Source organism: Dipodomys merriami, unplaced genomic scaffold, assembly GCF_024711535.1.
Source record: "Dipodomys merriami isolate MVZ:Mamm:240054 unplaced genomic scaffold, mDipMer1.0.p SCAF_35, whole genome shotgun sequence".
In the NCBI taxonomy this organism is placed as follows: Eukaryota; Metazoa; Chordata; class Mammalia; order Rodentia; family Heteromyidae; genus Dipodomys; species Dipodomys merriami.
Window position 1 is genome coordinate 6877075 of NW_027205048.1, and position 20519 is coordinate 6897593.

A 20519-nucleotide genomic window follows, 5' to 3' on the forward strand; every position below is an offset into this window, starting at 1 on the left:
GTAAAAAAAATCACTTGTCATTTAATCTCAGTCTCCTAAAGGGCAATAATTGAAAACAATGTGCATGAAAACAGATAGAAGTAAGCAAAAGGATGAGTATGGTTTGTATTTAGAAGTAAGACTGTGTTGACCCCATGGCTGGATCCGAGATGGATCTCCTCCGTCCATCATCAGGACTCAGGCCCACTACCTGGCAAGAGTAAGCGCTTGTGTCTGTGAATGAGTGACTGAAACAGGCCAACAATTCAGTTCCACAGCTGCTAATGGCTGCAGCTAACGCCGCTGCAGGATTATTCCATACCCTGTCTTCATTCAAGAAAACCTGATGCTGGCACACAATGGAATTATTACAGCACCCACCTCACCGCTTCCCCATTCTACTGGATCTCCAAATATCCAAGTCAATCATTTCACTTCAGAAAAAAGTCTACAACCCTTTAACTATTAGGAAAGTTATTAAAATAAGTAACCAACAGTGAAGGAGATAAGTTCTCAGGGGTTTCACAAGAGTAGATAAAGGTCTCAACTTTCCTAGTTTAGTTGTTATTTGTCTTCTGAAGACTTTCTGCATATCTTTGGGCACTGGCCAGTGTCACTTCTAAACCCCGATGCTCCCTGCCTTTTATCACTTCCTATGACACCAGCATCCATACAGAGCACCAAGTATTTCAGGGTAGTGTGCTCACAGGTTTGGGTTATAATCGCCAATTACACAAAAATCTATTACACCTGTGAGCCAGTGTTTGGAACACATGCCACAATACTGGCATATTCATCTTTCTTACAATAAGATCTTCTGCCATAGCAGCTTGTGCTTTCTTGGATAAAGGTGAAGAATCTAGAAGGCTCTTCGAGAAGCCACTTGAATTCCAAGAGGGTAAATTCTTGCTTAATGCTGCCATCAGTTGGATATCATTCTTTTATCTTTTTTCTTTTCTTTTCTTTCTTTTTTTTTTTTTTTTTTTTTTTGGTGCTGGTCCTGGGGCTTGAACTCAGGTCTGAATGCTATGCCTGAGCTATTCTGCTCAAGACTAGAGCTCTTGGGTCACAGCTCCACTTCTGGCTTTTTTGGTGGTTAATTGGAGATAAGAGTCTTACAGACTCTCCTGCCTAGGGTTGGCTTTGAACCATGATCCTCAGATCTTAGCCTCCTGAGTTGCTAAGATTCTAGGCGCAAGCTACCAACACATGCTTTGATATCATTGTGCACCTTCAGTAAGAAGAGGTCAATGGACCTGATTAGTTAATTTTCTTGAAAAAGACACTAGGGTGTTCACACTTTTGAAGAAGATTTAACTATACTCATTTAAAACTTCCTACAAAACTTCTAGAGACACGAGGTAAAGAAGGATCGGGCCACACACTCAGCAAGTTCATGTGATCTGAGTTTCATGTAGCACAGAGTTATTGAGCAAGAAGACTGTCAGATTGCATTGCTAACTTACCAAATACTTAGTCCTGAAACACCAAAGACATGAAAATTTGGGGGCATTTTTTAAATGACAAAGTAGAATTCTTTGTATGAAGCTTCTTTTGCTCTTCTAATCTAAACACTTCATCTTTACATTATGTGACTTTTATTTCTGTCCTTGTCAGAAATAAACCAGTTAAGGCTCCAAGAGGTTTGAGTTTAGCACATTATTTCCGCAAAGTAATGCATGAGCAGTCAGATGAAATATCACATCTGGAATGTATTATTATCATCACTGCCATCATTATCTGCCAGCCTGGGATCAGGTATTATTTGAAAATAATGTACTCCCTGGGCACTGGTGGCTCAAGCCTGTAATCCTAGCTTGTCAGGAGGCTAAGATCTGAAGATCACGGTTCAAAGCCAGCCCAGACAGAAAAATCTGCATGAGAATCTTATCTCCAATTAACCACTCAAAAACTGGAAGTGGAGCTGTGACACAAAGTGGTAGAGTACTAGCCTTGAGTAAAAGAGCTCAGGGACAGTGCACAGGCCCCGAGTTCAAGCCCCAAGACCGCCACCAAGAAGGAGAAGGAGAAGGAGAAGAAGGAGAAGGAGAAGGAGAAGGAGAAGAAGAAGAAGAAGAAGAAGAAGAAGAAGAAGAAGAAGAAGAAGAAGAAGAAGAAGAAGAAGAAGAAGAAGAAGAAGAAGAAGAAGAAGAAGAAGAAGAAGGAGAAGAAGAAGAAGAAGAAGAAGAAATTTTCTAGTTAAAAAGGGAGAAAACATTTTTTTAAATGCTTTTAAAATATATTTATATTGAAACCCATGCACTTCGCATGAACTAGCACTTCTATGAAGGACAAGGCCTTAGGTCTGGTCCAGGTGCTACTCTTCCAAGGTGGGAGGCCTTGGCAAGTCCTTAGCTGGGATTTCTGCTTCTTGCTCCCTCCCAGGTATCCCCCTCAGGCCTGCACCCCAAGGAGGCTGTGAAGAGCCTGTGGGATGAGGTAATCCAGTGCTGTAAGAGCATCACGCTGACCATGGAACACACAGGACACCTTATTCACCCTTAATGACCGAGGAGGGGTCTCATCCTTTCTGATTTATAGATGAGGCCACACTCATAAAGGCAAGTAAAAAACTCAAGGTCACTCAGCCAGAGTCAATATTTAAAGCCAAGACACCAACGTCCATGCTTTCTGGGTCTTTATATACTCACAGTCTTGTAGAGATGTAGTATGTTATATATCACTTGAAGCAGCACATAGCACATATACAAGATAAAAATATGCTGATAAGCCCAGTCCACTGGCATTTATATATAATATATATGTTGTAATATAATTATATAATGTCAAATGTTATAAAATGTATACCAAAAATTTCAAGTTCAGATGTGATATGTGTTGATATCATGACTTTGCGACTCTGTTTTTTGGACAACCTTTGTAGAACTTAACACGGCCCATGACATTTTTCTTTCTATAAAAAAAAAATCTCTCTGAGAAATGTAACGTAATTTATGTAATATATTACTTCTGTATTTTACATTTTATATATGACATTTTATCTAATTTACATTATAATGAATAAAATGCATTTTTCTCTTGAATATTAGAAGTAACTACAATCTTTTTTCCCCCCTGTCAGTTATGGGTCTTGAACTCAGGGCCTGGGCACTGTTCCTAAGCTTTTCTGCTCAAGACTAGAATTCTAACACTTTGAGCCACAGCTCCACTTCTCGTTTTCTGGTGGCTCATTGGAGATAAGAGTCTTATGGACTTTTTTTCCTGGGCTAGCATCAAACCTTGATCCTCAGATCTCAGCCTCCTGGGTAGCTCCGATTACAGACATGAGCCACTAGCACCTGGTTTAACTAGGATCTTAATTTGGTCTAGGACTATTATATTAAACTCTCTTCAAAATATACAACTGAAGTTTGTTTTTCAAAGATTTCCTTATGGTTTTATTTTCTTACAATTTTTTTTCAACTTTTAAGTAGTGGTACAAAGGAGTTTCAAGTCAACAAGTCAGATTATGAGTACAATGCATCTTGATCAATGTTCTTTATGGTTTTAAAAAAATTCCCAAAAGTACTCTCTTGACATTTTAATTTTTAATATCAAATCCTCCAAATACTAATTCATAGTAATAGTTTAAAATAATCCATCAAGAATTTCAGAACATGCCCTACCAAAACCTGGATTAATAGCAAATGGTGCCTATCTTCAATGAGCAAGAGAGCAGTAATATTTTCAAAGCTGAAAGTGCTGACACTACACCTGTATGAGGCAGCAACACACTGCTAGAACACAGTGGGTGGACAGTTTAGGAATCGGTTGTTCAGGAATCAAATGAGTTACAAGGAAAAAAGCTTGCATAGACTAATCATAAGTGCTCAGGAAACTAGAACCACATTTTGGCTACTGAACAGATGCATTAGTGATAGGAGCCCTTGGAACCGTGGTTAGGTTTACAGTCTACAGTAACCGCTCTGAGCCTGCCTCCTCCTCCTCCTCCTCCCTTCTGCTGCTGTGTTGGTGGATTAATCTGGTTCCCGTCAAGCCTGTGGATTAAGTCAGGATCACTCTGGGAACTCACAGTTAATTTAATGTGCCCCGCCCCCAGCCTCTCCAAGGCTCCTGGCTCCCTTACCACATGGAGAACCCCCTCCCCCTCCGCCTTGAGGACTGCTACAGAAGCATAAGCAACAATGAAGAAAATGATGAGGGACCATAAAGGGAGCAAAAATGCAAGGTGGGAAGAGAAAAACAGAAGGCAAAGCGTTCTTGTCTATGGGGAGGGATTTAGGCAGAATCAAAAGCAAACTCTTCTGAGAGTCAGCTCAGAGAGAGACATAGGCAACAAATACATTGTCCCCCATCATTTTAGCTACCCCTATGGTTCGTAGAGTTAAATGGCCTATTACCATGAGGACAACTTTTGGATATTTGTTACTAAATCCTGGTGTGTTTTGCTGTGTGACATATCGCATGTTAAAAACTCAGGAAAATTCCCCCAAGTATATATTACATTTTGTTTTTGATGTAAACAAAAACAAAAGAATAATATATATATATTTTTCCAAGTGGTGATCATGTATTTTTACAGGCTTAAATACACTTCCTGTTTCTTCACCTAGAGCCCTTAGAAATGACGCAACTCTCAGACTGTGAGACGCTAGGCCAGTTCTAAGGCCACGGTTGGATAGTCAAGACACACGCAGGCATGCGGATGGGCCGGAAGCTGGGTGGCTCAAACTCTTGGAGATACACCTTATTAGCCTTGCCAGGGAGCTAATAAATCTCCACTACGCAGGCACTGCCTGCCAAGGCCTGCCTCCTTACCTTTCACATGGGGGAGGAAGTGGTGTCGGAAGGGGGGGTTGGGGCGGGAGTCGTTGTGGGTGGAGCTGAAGCTGCTGGTGCGCAGGTGCGACCACCTGTGCACACCAGGAGACAAAAGCTCTGGGCAGCAAGGAATCGGTGAGGGCAGGGTGGAGGGAGGGAGAGGAGGGAAACAGAAAAGAAGAAAGAAATTAACACAGGAGCAGGGGAAGCGGTAATGTTCCAAAAGTCAGGAAAGAGAGAGTGTTAATCAGGAATCTGAAAAAAGGAGGAAGGAAAAAAGGGTTACAGATGCACTTGCAAAGAGCTGGTCAAGTGTGCTCAGTGGGGCAGAGTCGCTGCCTAGGAATAAATGGCTTGGGAGAGAAGGATTGGTTCCCCAGGACACTCTGGTGGAGACTGTTGAGCCTGGGCATGGCACTTCATGGGGACTCAACAACAGCTGTTTTTATAGGAAGTGCTTGGCAAAACAGAACCCTCTGAAATGCATATAAAAAGTGACAACTTCGGGCGGGGAAGATGGCTCAGTGGTAGAGTGCTTGCCTTGCATGCATGAGGCCCTGGGTTCGATTCCTTAGCACCACATAAGCAGAAAAAAAAGCCGGAAGTGGTGCTGTGGCTCAAGTGGTAGAGCACCAGCCTTGAGGTGAAGAGTTGAGGGACAGTGCCCAGGCCCAGAGTTCAGGCCCCCAGACCCCCCCCCCCAAAAAAGTGACAACTTCAAGAAACTTGAAAAGAAATACTTATATGTTAAGGTCACATTCAATTTTTTTAAGCTGCAAACTTGTCCCTATAGGATGTTTCTACCTGCAAGGAAAAACCTATCTGTATTCCCTCAGGGGCAGAGTTACAACTGGACTGTAGAAGTAAATGCTGGAGATAGGACACTCAGGTCTGAGGGAGAAAGGATCAAAACTGAACCCAGCCTGGCACTGTGGCTCAGACCTGTAATCCTAGCTACTCAGGAGGCTGAGATCTGAGGATCAGGGTTCAAAGCCAGCCCAGGGAAGAAATGTCTATGAGATTCTTATATCCAGTTAACCAGCAAAATGCCTGAAAGTGGAGCTGCAGCTCAAGTGGAAGAGGAAGCCCAAGCCCCAGTATTGGCATAAAAATAAAAACAAAAACTGAACCCAGAACTAGGAGATTTAAAGCCTCTTCTGTACCCAGAACTTATGAGTGAATCCTTCCAAGTGGTCCACTTAAATTGCACATATGCTAGAATTTTCTCTTTAGAAGGATAGGGTAGGCCTCAAGAAAAATGACAAAGCATCACACAGGTATGTACGATGTCCTGAGAGGAGAAGGTTCTGAAGGCTGTTTTCAGCTGAACGTGACTGAGGGCTGCTGGGTATTCAATAAGGACGGAAGCTTTTCCAGGAACAACTGTGATGGACTGATTGTTCCTATGCTATTCAGAAGGTTCCGGATGGACCTTTTCCCTGGGGCCAGAATGGCTGAGAGTGGCAAGGCTGAATCTCTGTGGTCTCAACATGAGAGGTGGTGGCATAAACCATTTCTTATCGCCCAGAGAAGAGGTCCTTGTCAGGGCACAAATAAAATGAACACACTTGTGCATTTAAAAAAGCTCACTGGGTGCTAGTGGCTCTCATCTATAATTCTTGCTACTCAGAAGGCTGAGATCTGAGGATCTGAGGACCATAGTTCAAAGCCAGCCCAAGCAGGAAAGTCCATGAGACTCTTATTTCCAGGTAACTATCAAAAAGCTGAAAATGGAACTGTGGCTCAATATGGTATAGGCACTAGGCCTGAGCACAAAAACTTATGGACAGAGCCTAGGTCCTGAGTTCAAGACCCAGGACTAGCAAAAGAAATTTTTGAAATTTCTTTTAGGAAAAAGCTTTCATTTAACATAATTTAATAAACACTAAGTATATATAAGCTTAGACAAATGAATCCATTATGGAAGGATCTAATTGTTTCCATCTTCAACATCTGCTAAATCTATGGCTTCAAAGAAAAGATCGCAGTGTTATCACATTCTACTCACTTCCTTTGGTTTTAGTTCCTACATATTGTACAAAGTTAGTCCTTGAAAGATTTTCTTCTCCTCAGGTTGGCCAGAAGAAGCTTAAAAGGAAGTCTTCACAGATGGACAGTGCTATCAAGTTCATGTAGATGCCAGAATCTTCCCTTCCCTGTGGCTATTGCTCAAAACACCCCAGAGCTGGGCTGAGATTTCTCTCCTGCTCCACACACAAAACTTCTACCAAGAGCCACAGGGACCAAGTTCTCTGCAGGTCAAGGTCAACCTGCAGGACAAGGTCAACTGGCCTTCTTCTACTGTGACATTCTCCATCATAGTATATCCCTGAGGGTTTTGTTCTGAGTCTTACTCAAAATCTTAGGGTTAGAAAGGATATTAAAGCGTTCTCTAGTCTGATTCTAGAAAGTACTTAACTGAGCATGTTTAGTAACTCCATGTGCCTGGATAAGAAATCATTACTAATAGATTTTATACTATGTTAGGGTGCCAAATGTTCTCTATTAGAGATCTTCCTTTAAAGTCTCAAAGGGATGAGATTTTCACCCATTCTAAAAAAAAAAATTCTCCTTTTCTTTCAATCAAAATGTAAATGAACAAATCAAAGCGACCATCGCCATCAAACGACTGATAGTTCAAGAAAGGATATAATAAAGTATGGCTGTATTCCAGTTCTCATTCTGTTCTGGAAAATGGGCCCAAATAATTAGTCCGACTTTTCAGTATGCTTTTAATATGTGAGGGGAGAAAAAAAATCCCACAGAGATATAGCTCGTACTGTAGAGAGGATCGAGGAAGAGTGGTCCTTACCAGGTCTGTGGAAATGCTGGGGAGAGCGTGAGGTGGTGGGGGTGTAGCTGTGGCGGCTGTACACAGGGGAGTTGATGGAGCCTTGGCTGGTGGACCGGTGCATCACCCGATCCCGTATGTCCTGGTAGCCCTGGAACCAAGTTGGCAAGAGGTGAGGATAAAATGTATCAAGACTGTTAGCATTTCTGGGTGAGCTCTGGATTGTCATGTCTACCTGCTTATTTTTTTTAGGGCCATGTTCCATAACTATGCACAGACATGCCTCATGTGTTTAGTCTATATCCCAAAGTCGTTGTTTTAAAGTTTAAACTATAAAACTATAACCTCCCCATAGTGATAGAGCTCTGGGGAAAGAATAATGCTAATGACATTTATGTTGTGCTCAGTGCTTTTCAGGTTTACAAAAGTGGGTCCACCTGTTCTGTATCTGCATAATAGTAATACGGAGCTTTTCCACATTGCCTTCCAGTACCAGCAATTAAGAACAAGGTCGAAGCAAGCCAACTGGATGAGGGAGGGCTCACTTCAAAATTAGTGTCCTGATTTGTGTCTTATTTGACACCATCCCACATTGTCTGTACTGAATTGGTGACACCCTAAGTTGATGTCCCTGGACAAGCCGGTAGCTGCTTTAAGACCAGTAACTATTACTCATCTTGGGTATCCAAGAAAATAATCTTTAAGAGAAAGAATTCTTTCAAAGATTTTTATAACACTACCATCCCTAAAGGCAAAAAAAATTGAGTCACATGCTCCATCAATTGGAGAATAATTCAGAAATGATGACATATCACTTCAATGAAATATAATGACACCTCTAATATGTATGTCCGAACCTAGAAAAGAATACATCAGGTAGTAAGTACAGACGAAGCCATTGGTACCTAAAGATGATATAAATTTGTCAAAAAAGTGTGAAGAGTGTAAACAGCGCTTTATGTTTTAGGAATTTGTTGCCTTATAAAGTTGCTACTGGGACAATATAAAAAAAGAGTGTGCAAGAACGAATGACTAGTGACTAGAAAACTGAAAGCTCAGTCAGCAGAGCTTGGTGAAGTTTTACAGAAAATAGCAAGGGAGGATGTTTGTCTGGATCCTGGTTGACTAAAACAACATACTGAATAACAAAAGCAACAAAACAAAAAATCCCCAGAGGATGTGTTTTGACCTTGTCCCCTCCCTCCCTACCCCAACTCCTATCAATAACAGAAGCTAATTCTTGATAACTGCAGCATGCTGTAAGAGATTGATGATATAAAACACTCAAACTTCTCACATCTCCAATGACTGGTTCCCAGGTTTATAACAACAACAAAAAAGTATTAAGAAAGGTGCATGGCTTTAAGGGGAGCCCACTGATTACAGAAAAGCCTCCTCTAAAGCTGGTCCTGTTTCTGTATTAACTGAACGCTAGCAGTCACTTCTGATACTCCATTATAACTAATACAGTATATATACCAATATATGAATATGGTTCCGAGTGATTATGTGTAGGCAAGGGAGGAGAGCCTGGGCCTGTGGACATGTTCCTGCCACTCAGAGGTGCAGGCTCAGATCTGCCTGAGGCCGCCTTTACTCCTAGCCACCCCTTTTAAAGAAGTTTCCTGCTGTCTTGGGGTCCTATCTTATGGGAAAGCAATCTTTATATCTGTCACAGTCTCCATCTTCTTTGTTCCTTTGCGTGTTACATCCATTTTCACATATTCCAGGCTTGGCCAGGTCCAGGTCATTCCCCAATTCCACCCATTTAAATGGTCGACATGGTTCTTACCTCAGCTGATGGAGTAGGAGACAAAGTCCTTGGAGACTAGGAGAGAAGAGAGAAATTTCAGGTCAGGGCATTATTAACTCTTGACAGTTTTAATTAGAGTTGCTCCTCACAATGAGCCCAAAGCCAGCATGTGTTGCTGGATTTATTTCACGTGCGTTGGGGCCTGGGGTAAACCAGAAAGTTCCTAGGAGATACAGGTATATATTCTTGACTAAGCAACATGGTTCTCATAAATATATTGTTAATTTAATAAGCATATGATGTCCTAGATGATCAAGTTAGACAAACTGAAATTAGTTTTTTTATCAGTATTTTCCGGCTACGCTCACTTGCTACTACAAGTTACATCTTTGGCTGAAACATAGGGTTTTGTGAACATGTTTGTAAGCTGAATTATAACCAGAGCAATCACTGGAAAAGTTTAGTGAGGATGAGAACGACGGGAAGGGTGTCACTGATGAATGTGCACTGTGCTATAGACTGACATGTTGAATTGAAACTCCTTTGTACAACTCCTTAAGGATACTTTTTAAAAAGAGTTTGGAAGGACTGTGATAATCAGACACAGGCTATTCCATCCTGCCACTCATTCTCACCCTATAGACCCCTGGCTTCCATCCTTTCCGAAATACAGGCTTTCTCAAGGCCATCAAGATTTTCATGAGGCCTCTGATTTCTGTGCTGAGGGGCAGGCCATTTTGTTCCAGGTCAGAACAGCAATGGTGCTCATTTTGAAAGCAGCCAATATTCTGCTAAGCATTTATGATGTGTCAAATACTGCTGTAATCTAAAGGCCTCCCTTAACCCTTATATAAAACCTTTAGAGGTAAATCTTGAATTTACAGATATGTAAATGTATAATTCTCCCAAAGTCATTTGGATAGTAAATATTGGAATCTGGTTTTATTTACTTACTTAGAGACAGAGTCTCACTGTATAGCACAGACTGGCCTTGAACCTGGCGATCCTTCTGCTTTAACTTCTGGAGTGCTGGGATTATAAGCAAGAGCACTACATGCAATTGAATACGGTCCTAAATGCTAACAATTTCACTTCAAAGCCTAAACTTTTGAGTGTTCAATGTTTTACTGCCTCAAATGGAATCACTTGGAAGCAAGTGTGCATAAATATATACATGTGCATATATATACACACATATACATACACACACACACACACACACACACACACACACACGTGTATATAGTATACACACATACAAACCTATAACCTCATAAAGAAACCCGAGCTTCCTGCTGGTTTCATGATGTGAACATGAGTGAATTCTCACCTACTTGCTCTAGGACCATCCTTATGTACTTTGATCCAGAACGTCCCCTTGCCCTTGATCCTCTATGAAACTGTTATCTAATGACAGAACAGCCCAAAGACAAAATCATTGCCTAACGTTGCAGATGCAGTACAACAATCCAACCACTAGGGAGCACTACATGAAAATGAATATCACTATTCTGCCTTATGGACCATTTCAATACAGCTATCCTCTGAACAACACTCAGATTAGAAAATAAACAAATGAAAGAACTATTATATAAGCATCCTATGCATTTAAAAAAGTAAGTATTATATGTATGCTGGGAAAAGCATGCTGTTTTCATGCTTCAAGTGCATCACATGAGGTTACAGGTGCTTGATATCTTGGCTTAACCTTGGCTGAAAGATAGATTAGGATCCAGTACTGTATTGACTGAAATCAGTCTACATAAAAAAGAGGAAGGACTAGAGGTACAATGTGAATGAATGAATGAAATAAAAAGAAAAAAAACTGAGTTGAAGAAGCCAGGGGAAGACCAGATCCCCTGAGACTGGAGTAGGAGGTGACAACAGTGAACCCACTACCTGAGATGGGGCAGAAGAATGGGTGGAGGAGCACAAGGGCTGTGTTCTACCAGTGATGTCTCCCAACTGAGCGCTATTCAACTAAACACGGACTGGTAACAACAGCAGCAGATGCCTGGCTGAACATCTACAAATCTGACCCTCTGCAAATATGCTTTGCACAAATTCTGACTAAAGTCCTGCAAGGCAGAGTCTGTCATTATCCTGCCTATTTTCTAGATGAGGAAATAAGGATCTGAATGGTTGTTTTCCCTTGGCAAAGTCAAACAAGAAGACAACCTGGTTGAACTCAGGTTTGGATGCCTGAACTATTGGCTCATTCCTGTACCTCAGCTCACACTATTGGGCTATACTGTCACCCTCTTCTCTCAACATCTTCTTCTCTTGTGTGTCATAATCCTGAAGCTTCTACAGAGCAGGCAACTGACTTATTTTTAGCTCTAAACAGTTCTTATACACAGGATTGAAAAGAAAGTGAATTGTTGAGCAATGTCTCACAGCCACTGCTGGCTGAATTTATTACCTCTCCAAGGCTCTGTCTCTCCTGCTTGTCATCATACCCCGTAGTGTAGAAAGGCTCATAGGTAATAAGATCTGGACGTTCAATATCGTAAATCGCCTTGACCTTGGGAATGGCTGCTAAATCTTTGTAATCCAGGATTTCATTGTCTACTTTTGCCTGGCAAAGTTAAAACAGAGAGAAAAATTACTCTGCAGTCTTGAAGCTCCAACAAACTACTATCTTTACCATGTGAATGTCTTGAAAATGAAATCAAATGACCCTGCCAAACATATGCTGCTCTTTAGACAGCTCCTCTATACCTTCTATTAACTACATGTATTTTTTTTAAATCAAACACTTAGGAAAACATCTCTAGGATTCATAAAAAAGAGAAATGAGTAAACTGTAAGGATATTTCCCTACATATATTACAGAGAAGAAAAACATCTCAAACAAGTGGTAAAAATTTCCTTCCAGATGACGAAAAGCAAGAACAGCTTATTCAACAAACTATTTAGGTATCTTTGTATGATTTGGAGAATACCCAACCGTGCCAAGTACCCATGGCTCATGCCTGTAATCATAGCTACTCAGGAGATGGAGATCTGAGGATCAGGGTTCAAAACCAGCCTAGGCAGGAAAGTCTGTGAGACTTTTATCCCCAATAAACCACCAGAAAACCAGAAGTGGTGCTGTGGCTCAAGTGGTAGAGCGCTAACCTTGAGCTCAAGAGCTGGGGAACAGTGCTCAGGCCCAGAGTTCAAGCCCCATGAATAACAAAAAAAAAAAAAAAGAATACCCAACTACAACATCATAAAATATCTAATGAATTTTTGATAAATGGCATGTGGCAACCATTTTTAAAATCCTGCATCTTATTACTAGATTCTTCCTTCCAGTCATCCATCATTTGATCTAATGAACAGGTATGAACTGAATTAACTGGAAAAAACATGATCAAGAAGACTGATAGATGAAAGTGAAAACTGGATCTTGGAACAGAAATAGAAACCATTTTAATCAGCCTCTGGTTTGAATTATTTATCCCCGTCCCTCCACTTTCCTGGCCAGCACAGGATGGCTTCAGGAGTAGATACTCACATAGATGGTGTGCGCTGGTGAGCCGGGAACGCTGGAACCTGGTCTAGAATAAATACTCTCAGAGGAGGTCCTGGTCGGCTGTGAAATAAACAGAGACCCATCAGCTATCAGACCATGGCTTCAGATTCTAGACTAACCTGACTATGTAAGCTTTAATTAAAAAAAAAAAAAAGAACAAAACAAAACAAAAACTAAGCTACTTTCAAAACGGAGAGATCTGTAACCTTTGTGAATAAGAGACAATCAATCAGGAAGGGAGTTACATGAAAGCCAGTGAGATCCACCTCAGAGGGTACATTTGGGGGCTTTTCTGGTCACCTCCTTTCCCTTGTCCCTACTGGACTTCTGGCTCCACACTGAGCACATCTCAATAGAGAGACATTTCTCTCATCTCAATGTCTCTCCTCTGTCTTCTCTGGCCTACCTCTTCCTGTAAGTTTCCCTGGGTGGGGTGGGGGGGGGCGGAGAGGGGTGTCCATGGGTCTTGAACTCAGGGCCTGGGTGCTGTCCATGAGCTTTTTTGCTCAAGGTTAGTGCTCTACCACACTGAGCCACAGCTCTACTTCTGGTTTTCTGTTGGTTGATTAATTGGAGATAAAAAGTCTCATGGACTTTCCAGCCTCAGCTGGCTTCAAACCACAATCCTCAGATCTCAGCCTCCTGAGTAGCTAGGATTATAGGCTGAAGACCTGGCATGTGGCTACAGTCAGTTTTCAGAGTCAAATCCATTGGTTGCCAAATCTGTTGAGGATCTACACTGACTGCTCTGCCACCTGTGTCTACAGATTGTCTTGTGTCATTTGGAAAAGGTTCCAGATGTTAGATCCAGGAACGAGTCTTTCTTTTATTGCATCAATCATTTCCCATTGGTTACCTTTTCTTCATTCCAACCATCTAGCCTTGCTATAAAGTTTTATTTTATAGGCCTCTTATCTAAGGCCTGTTATGTTCTTGTTTGCCTATTTCTTTACAGTGTTGTCCTTTGTTCTCTGTCTATAATGGGGTAACTTTGTGTAACACAACATATGGTATAATACATTCTATCGGAGGCTGGTTTGGGAGCCAAATAGCTTGGTTCAAATCTAGGCTCAACTATGTCTGTGATATTCTTTTTTTTTTTTTTTTCCTTTTTCTTGAGTTTCAATTTCTCCACTGATAAAATGGGAAGACAGTATTAGCAACAGCTGCTGCTCAGGGTTAAATGAGATAATATATACAAAATGCCAAGCATTTTGTCAGGCATAGGTTAAGTAGTCAATATTCCCTGGACATTTGCCATTAGACTAGCTTTCCCGTCTGTTAGCCTCCAATAACCCAGGGCTGTACTGCCCATGATTTGGTCCTCGAGACACAATATTCTTTTCCAACGTGAGCTACCAGAGTCTTTCTATGCTTCACACAGCTCCTTCACCTTGGAACTCAGGTGTGTCTGGGCATTTATCACGGCCCATGGATAGCATCCCTATGGAGATGGAGGACTCTTCGAAGGGAGTCTGAATCCTCTCACACACAGAGACTCCCTGTGATCTGCCAGCTTCAATCATTAATGTCCCTTCCCTGGTGGACGGCAATGACCTTGCATAGATCTGTCTTATCTGCCAAGACAGTTCTGGGTCAGACGCTTCTTGCTCAAGGCTTAAAGAATCTACAAGGATCATTGCTTTTTGCTCCTGTCTCTAACAGCTCTTGGAGTGCATTTGCTCAACCAGTGGTGAGAGAGATTCTCTCTCTCTCTCCCTGCCCCCCCTTATCCTTTTCTCCCTCTCCCTTTTCCTCCCTCCTCCCTCCCTTTCTCTTTTTCTTATGCTAGTCCTAGGGCTTGAACTGTGGGCCTGGGTGATGTCCCTGTGCTTTTGTGCTCAAGTCTAGTGCTCTACCACTAGAGCCACAGCTCACCTGGCTTTTTAGTGGTTCATTTGAGATAAGAGGCTCATGGACTTTCTTGCCCAGGCTTGCTTCGAACTGCCATCTTTTTTTTTTTTGTTGGTCGTGGGTCTTGAACTCTGGACCTGGGTGCTGTCCCTCAGCTTAAGGCAAGCGCTCTATTGCTTGAGCCACAGCGCCACTTCCAGTTTTCTAGTGGTTTATTGGAGATAAGAATCTCATGGACTTTCCTGCCCAGGCTGCCTTTGAACCACAATCCTCAGATCTCAGCCTCCTGAGTAGCTAGGATTACAGGCGTGAGTCTCCGGCGCCCAGCTTGAACTGCCATCTTTAGTAGCTAAGATCCCGAGTAGCTAGGATTATGGGTGAGAGACACCAGTAGCACTCAGCTAATTCTCCCCTTTATGAAGATATTTAAATTTTAAAACTGGAATGGTTAACCTTGGAGTTTTAATCCTAAGTGGTTGGAATTTTACATTTAATGTGAACTGTCTAAAATCCTAAACAGGTTGCATTTAAAAAAACAACAACAATAATGTATTTGTTGTAAAAGTGACTCCTTTAATTCTTCTAGCTCTGACTTTCCCTGCCCACTAGAATAGATGACTTCCTGTTCTGACTGCGACATCTTTTGGAGGCACGGAGTTATCCTCCAACACACAGCACAAACCCGCCCAGTGAAACTCATCTTAAACCTGCAGCTCGGGCTTCCTGTCTGTCTTGTTTACTAATCCCATTGATAGTTTCTTCTTTATCTTTACTCTAACTCTAGTATCCCTTCATCATGCTGCAAGAAAATGTTGCAGAAGAGTCACATTTCCATCTGTGATCTTTACATCCAATTATTAAACCTAAGTTACCCTTTCAACCCGTTGAGACAGCCAAGGTAGTCACAGTGAACACGTCAATACGGACTGAGGTCATGAACACAACAGGTCATCAGCCTTTGTTTGGGGGGTTCTTTACAAGGATATGCTGAGCAAAATTACCCTCTTGTCTATATTATGGAAAATGGGTACAGATGATTTCAACAGCCTGCTGACATGTCCCCCTTTGTGCTCCAGAGAAATGGAAACCGCAAAGTCTAAAAACTACCAAAAGTAAATGTGATTCACTTCACTTCCTTTTAAGGACCTTTTATTATAGGCAAACACAAACAAAAGCAAAAACACCCAACTGAAAAAGTACAACGGGAACACTTCAGCTATTTCTTTGGATGCTAGCTGTGGCAACAACAATGCCAGCCAAGGTGCCATGGGGTAGGATGGAGAGAATGAGGCAGATGAAGAGAGGCTTACATATGCTGAGACCTCACCAAGCATTTTGCCAGTAAGATTAGGCAAATAGCTAATCCTTCTTCTGCTAACAGGAAGAAGAAAGCCACTTGGAGCTGTCTGCAGCCTCTCCTGAGGAAGGAGCCCTTGGCTCCCTGTATTTCCCCAGCGCACCTTCCCACAGCCACTTTTTGATGTCAGTAGGATATTTTTTGCCATCAAAAACAAAATCTAAAAAGATGGCCCTCCATGGAATACTAGCAGTTCACTTCAATGAGAGAGAGAGTGTGTGTGTGAGAGAGAGCGAGAGCGAGACAGAAAAATGACATTTCATGACGTTTGTCACTAGATGCTTGGAAAAACACATCTATTGGTTTTCAATCACTCTTTTAAAAGCCCTGTAACTCTCTTTCAGTTCATTTGGCTTTGTCTACCTGACCTACTATTCTAGTAACAGAAGTAAGATTACTTGGAAAGATCTTCTGATGAGTCCATCCCCAGCTCACATTCGTCTTTAAATATAGACTCTTCAAAGAACTTACCAGACCTTTGGCTGTTCATTAAGTGGAGAAACAGCTCCAAGTACATTCAGGTATGAGCACCGCACATGGGGTCCTTGGGAGAGAGCTGGAGGGCTCTGCTGCCCAGGGCTCCCTCCTCCGCCCCTCCCCCACTCAGTAGGAGCAAGGATGCAACAACTACTCCTCTACTTCCATTCATCCAAAGCCATGCTCGACACAGGTGAGGCAAAACTATAGGCAACAGACAACCAGATCAGACTGATCTTAGGAACAGCTGAAGGAAAAGGACAGGCACAAGGTGGGTGACACCTGCTACTAAGCGCTGTGGATGCTGACAGTACCTGCCTTGGGTTTTTTCTGGAGTTTACCAGACAAGGTGGTGGTAACAGCTGCAGAAGAAGGAATAACTTTTAAAGTCTGCACACATTCAAGGCAAGTATGAAGTGGCGTTACCACTCCTTTGTAAAAAATTTACAAAAAGAATCTGTGTTTGGAATGAAGAACAGGAGAGGCCTCTGTGACACATCCTTTGTCTGCAGGTAGTTACACAAATAGTTCCGGCCCTGGCTCTGGTTGAAAAGTCTCAGTCTTCCCCGTATAAATCTAGCCCCCTCTACATTTGACAGCCTCCTGAACTTAAGGTGACCATCTCCAGAAAGAAGGCAGTGTATACCACAGTTCCAAACCTAATGGTATTTGTTTGCTATGTGATGGACTTGGAGGAGCATCTATTATCACTGGTGAATGTTAGTTCCAAAAGAGAAAACACTCATGCTCATTTTGTAAGTCAGCCAATTCATGCCTTAGCCTCAAAGTTTAACAGGAAAAAAAAACACCTCTTTTTTTAGAATGGAAGCAAGTGGCCCACTCCGGAGTATAACAAACTTGGTCCTGGGAATTCCATGTGCTTGGGTCTACAATGAATGAGTCATGTTCAGTATTGAGTTTCACCTATTAGACACAAATCTTTGCTATTCACATAAACCTCATCCAGGAGTGAAACCAGATTATGTTTTGCCTATGTAACTCTATTTTTATCTTCTTCTTTGACCTGTAGTTCAGGGGAAAGAAGGGAATGACTTTATTCTCTTTTTTTTTGGTAGTACTCGGGTTTGAACTCAAGGTCTCTTGCTTACTAGGCAAGTGCTCTACCACTTGAGCCACAACTCTAGTCTTTTTTGCTTTAGTTCTTCAGATGTTTCTTGCACTTGCCCAGGCTCCTGCATAGAGCAAATTACACATTACTCACCACACTTTTTGTTGTTGTTGAGAAGAGGGTCTCACTAACTTTTATTTTTGCCTTAGTTGGCCTTGAGACATAATCCTCCCTCCTATCCTCTTCCTTTGGAGTAGCTGGGGTTACAGATGGAAGCTACTGAAGCCAATTTCTAGTCCACAAAATTTAATGTTTTTTTTTCCACTCCACAACACTTACAAGGACTTATTTCCGGAGCACAGAGAATGACCGTGCCTGCCAGGAGAGGCGTGAGTTCACCTAGTCCCCGAAGGTGCCCAGACAAACTCTACAGGCTGGGAATGGTCAGAGCACTTGACAGATGAAAACACCTGTGACTCTAGAACTCCATGGCTTTGGAGTCTGCGTGTCCCTTCAGAGATGGGGTGAGCCATCCCCCTCCCTCATCTCCACTGGGGAAGGGCGACCTTGACACAGGGCACAATTCCTCCGCCAGGACCCAAGCTGTTTACAGCTCTCTGTGAGGGGCTAAAGTTGACTTCATTGATAATTATGGCTGGATAATGGGAATCAGATGTCCCTTTTGAACAGGCGAGGAAGAGAGAAGTTATTAAAAACAGATTCTCCATCCCCTCCCTCCTTCCGCCAAGTTTATTAAATTTGAGGGTCTGAAGTAAACAACAACCAAAACAAAATCACACTTGATGATGGTACTTTTCTCTAAGTCATAACAACGTATTACTTGGCTAGAGCCTGGGGAGTGACATATGACACTAATGGGGTTCAGAATGTACCACTGGAAAGTAAGACTATTGAAAAAGCCAAGTAGATCGTACAAGCCAAGTAGAAGCAGCATCCTTAGAAAGAGGACCCACGTTAGCTGCTCCTTGTGTCTATGAGACTTCCATTTTGTCTAGGTGAGGTATGTGGGAGTTTTGCTGCTAGGGTTGAGCTTTAAAACAGAATGAAGACCCTATACCATCCAAGCTGGAGTGTAACCCAGCACCTGTGCGTGCCCTCCAGAGAGACCTGGACTGTAGCCCTCTTGTGGCTTATTACCTATGCTGTCCTGGTCATGCTACTCCCACTGTGTGATTTTATTCTACAGATGAATTAACTCCAGGGCTAACCTGTATAAGGGTTCTTTCCTCTCTAAAATTCCGTACTTCTTTTTTTTTTCTAGTTCTGGGGATTGAACCCAGGACCTTGCATATGTTAGGCAAATGCTCTACCACTGAGTTCCACCCTCAGCCCTTGTACTTCTATGTTCAGATCACTTAAAGAAAGATGTAAATGTAGAAATAGATAGAAACCTGACCGGTCTCATCCCTAGCATGGTCCTGGCAGGCTCAGAAAGAAGGTGGGCAGAGAACAGATAGCATGGGCTTTTTCTGGGCCATCACTGGACAGTTTGGGGAACGCTGCTTGCCTGTTCTTGGGGTGTCACTGAGTCCCTGTCCTGCTCTTGGAAGGCACCCTGGGAAGCCAGTCTGTTCTCCTCCTCTTACTTCATCAGCGGCCCCTGACAAGGGCCTCAGCGACAGTTAAGGCTCTTTCTGGTGATGTAGGTTTTTCGGTTCACTGCCCCTCTGGTGGCAGAGTGGAAAAGAAGATGACTTGTGGCTTCCAATCTGAGCTCTTCTGCCTACTGGTGGGTGGCTCTGGGGAGGTTTCCTAGCTGTGATGGCCATAGCTTCCGTCTCCCCTTCAGGAAAATGGGAGGAAGATGAACTACCTCACAGGAATTGCTAGCAGAACACAGGGAAATCCTGGCCTCCCCAGGGTGGCACCTGCTCTCCTTCTCTAGTCCTCTCTCCAGCCAAACCACTCTTTCCCCAGCTCCAAGCTGGGGAAATCACACCCACCCCTTCTCCTCCTCTACACATGTTCAAATCCCAACCACTCTTTCAAACTCAACCCTAACACTGCTTTTCTTGCAAGAAGTGATCCTGAGACCTTCCTTTCTCTCCCCACACATTCCAAAGGACACAATCTATATGACCTGTCATATACTCCTGTGACATTGTATCATTCTTTATCTATCCTTTCTTCTTCTACAAGTGTGCCCAGTCCAGCATCACCCCTGGGAGCGCGGCAAACAACATCTGTTAAGGAACCGATGTGATGTGGGAACACAGGACCAAATGGCAGCTTCCCACATGCTGGCTTTAATCAAGTCAATGCGTTTAGCCATTGCTCTGAAGGAAAACATCAATCAGAGGAAAAAAAGCAGCTTGAGTCAGAGGGTGAGGGGTGCTGGTGGGGTGAGGAAAGCGTCTGTGGGAGCTGGAGAAGTTACACGAGAAAAGCAGCCAGGGGAGGGGGTGGGGAAGAAGCCACGGAAGCTTGCGCCCAGGACAGGGGCTCTGAGCCTCGGCCGGGACACAGCGCCAACCTGCAGACACGGGGACCGTCCTGTGCGGCGAATCAGACTTTTGGGATAAAAGAAATCGGATGAGGAGCGATGAATGTTTGGTGGCTGCCATGAAACATGAGAGAAGCAAAGAATAAACAACAACAACTAAAAAAAAAAATCCTTATTCAGAAATGAAATACTCTTAACAAATAGGACATTTGAGGGGAAAATGAATTTGAGAGCAAACAAGTAAGTGATATTCCTTTAGCTGACATCCATGTGCCATTTTGGAATGTCAGTGTGGGGACCATGTTAGAAGTCTTCAGATTATAGTATATTTAATGATGCCCCAAATCCCATGACAACCTTTTCTTCTGACTCAACATGTTTCTTGTATACGGAATAAGAAACCAGTGGAGCCAAGTGAGAGGCGTGCTTATGGATTTGTTGTGAGAAACGCCCCTTGAGTTCTTAAGTATCAA

General features: G+C 42.7%; 1 protein-coding gene across 14 annotated transcripts in view; it reads right to left on the reverse strand.

Annotated features, from left to right (window-relative positions):
- Ablim1 (actin binding LIM protein 1) overlaps window positions 1-20519 on the reverse strand; it is a 285103-nt gene that overhangs the window by 22372 nt on the left and 242212 nt on the right. For 9 of the 14 annotated variants that reach the window (XM_069988071.1, XM_069988082.1, XM_069988076.1 and 6 more), the window contains exons 9-14: window positions 20077-20160; window positions 16828-16875; window positions 12808-12885; window positions 11728-11883; window positions 9345-9380; window positions 7574-7703 (exon numbers count right to left, since the gene is read on the reverse strand). In XM_069988071.1, coding sequence (XP_069844172.1) covers window positions 7574-7703; window positions 9345-9380; window positions 11728-11883; window positions 12808-12885; window positions 16828-16875; window positions 20077-20160 — 532 coding nt within the window. The remainder of the gene's footprint in view (window positions 1-7573; window positions 7704-9344; window positions 9381-11727; window positions 11884-12807; window positions 12886-16827; window positions 16876-20076; window positions 20161-20519) is intronic. The other 5 variants (XM_069988077.1, XM_069988083.1, XM_069988078.1 and 2 more) reach the window with 2 other exon arrangements.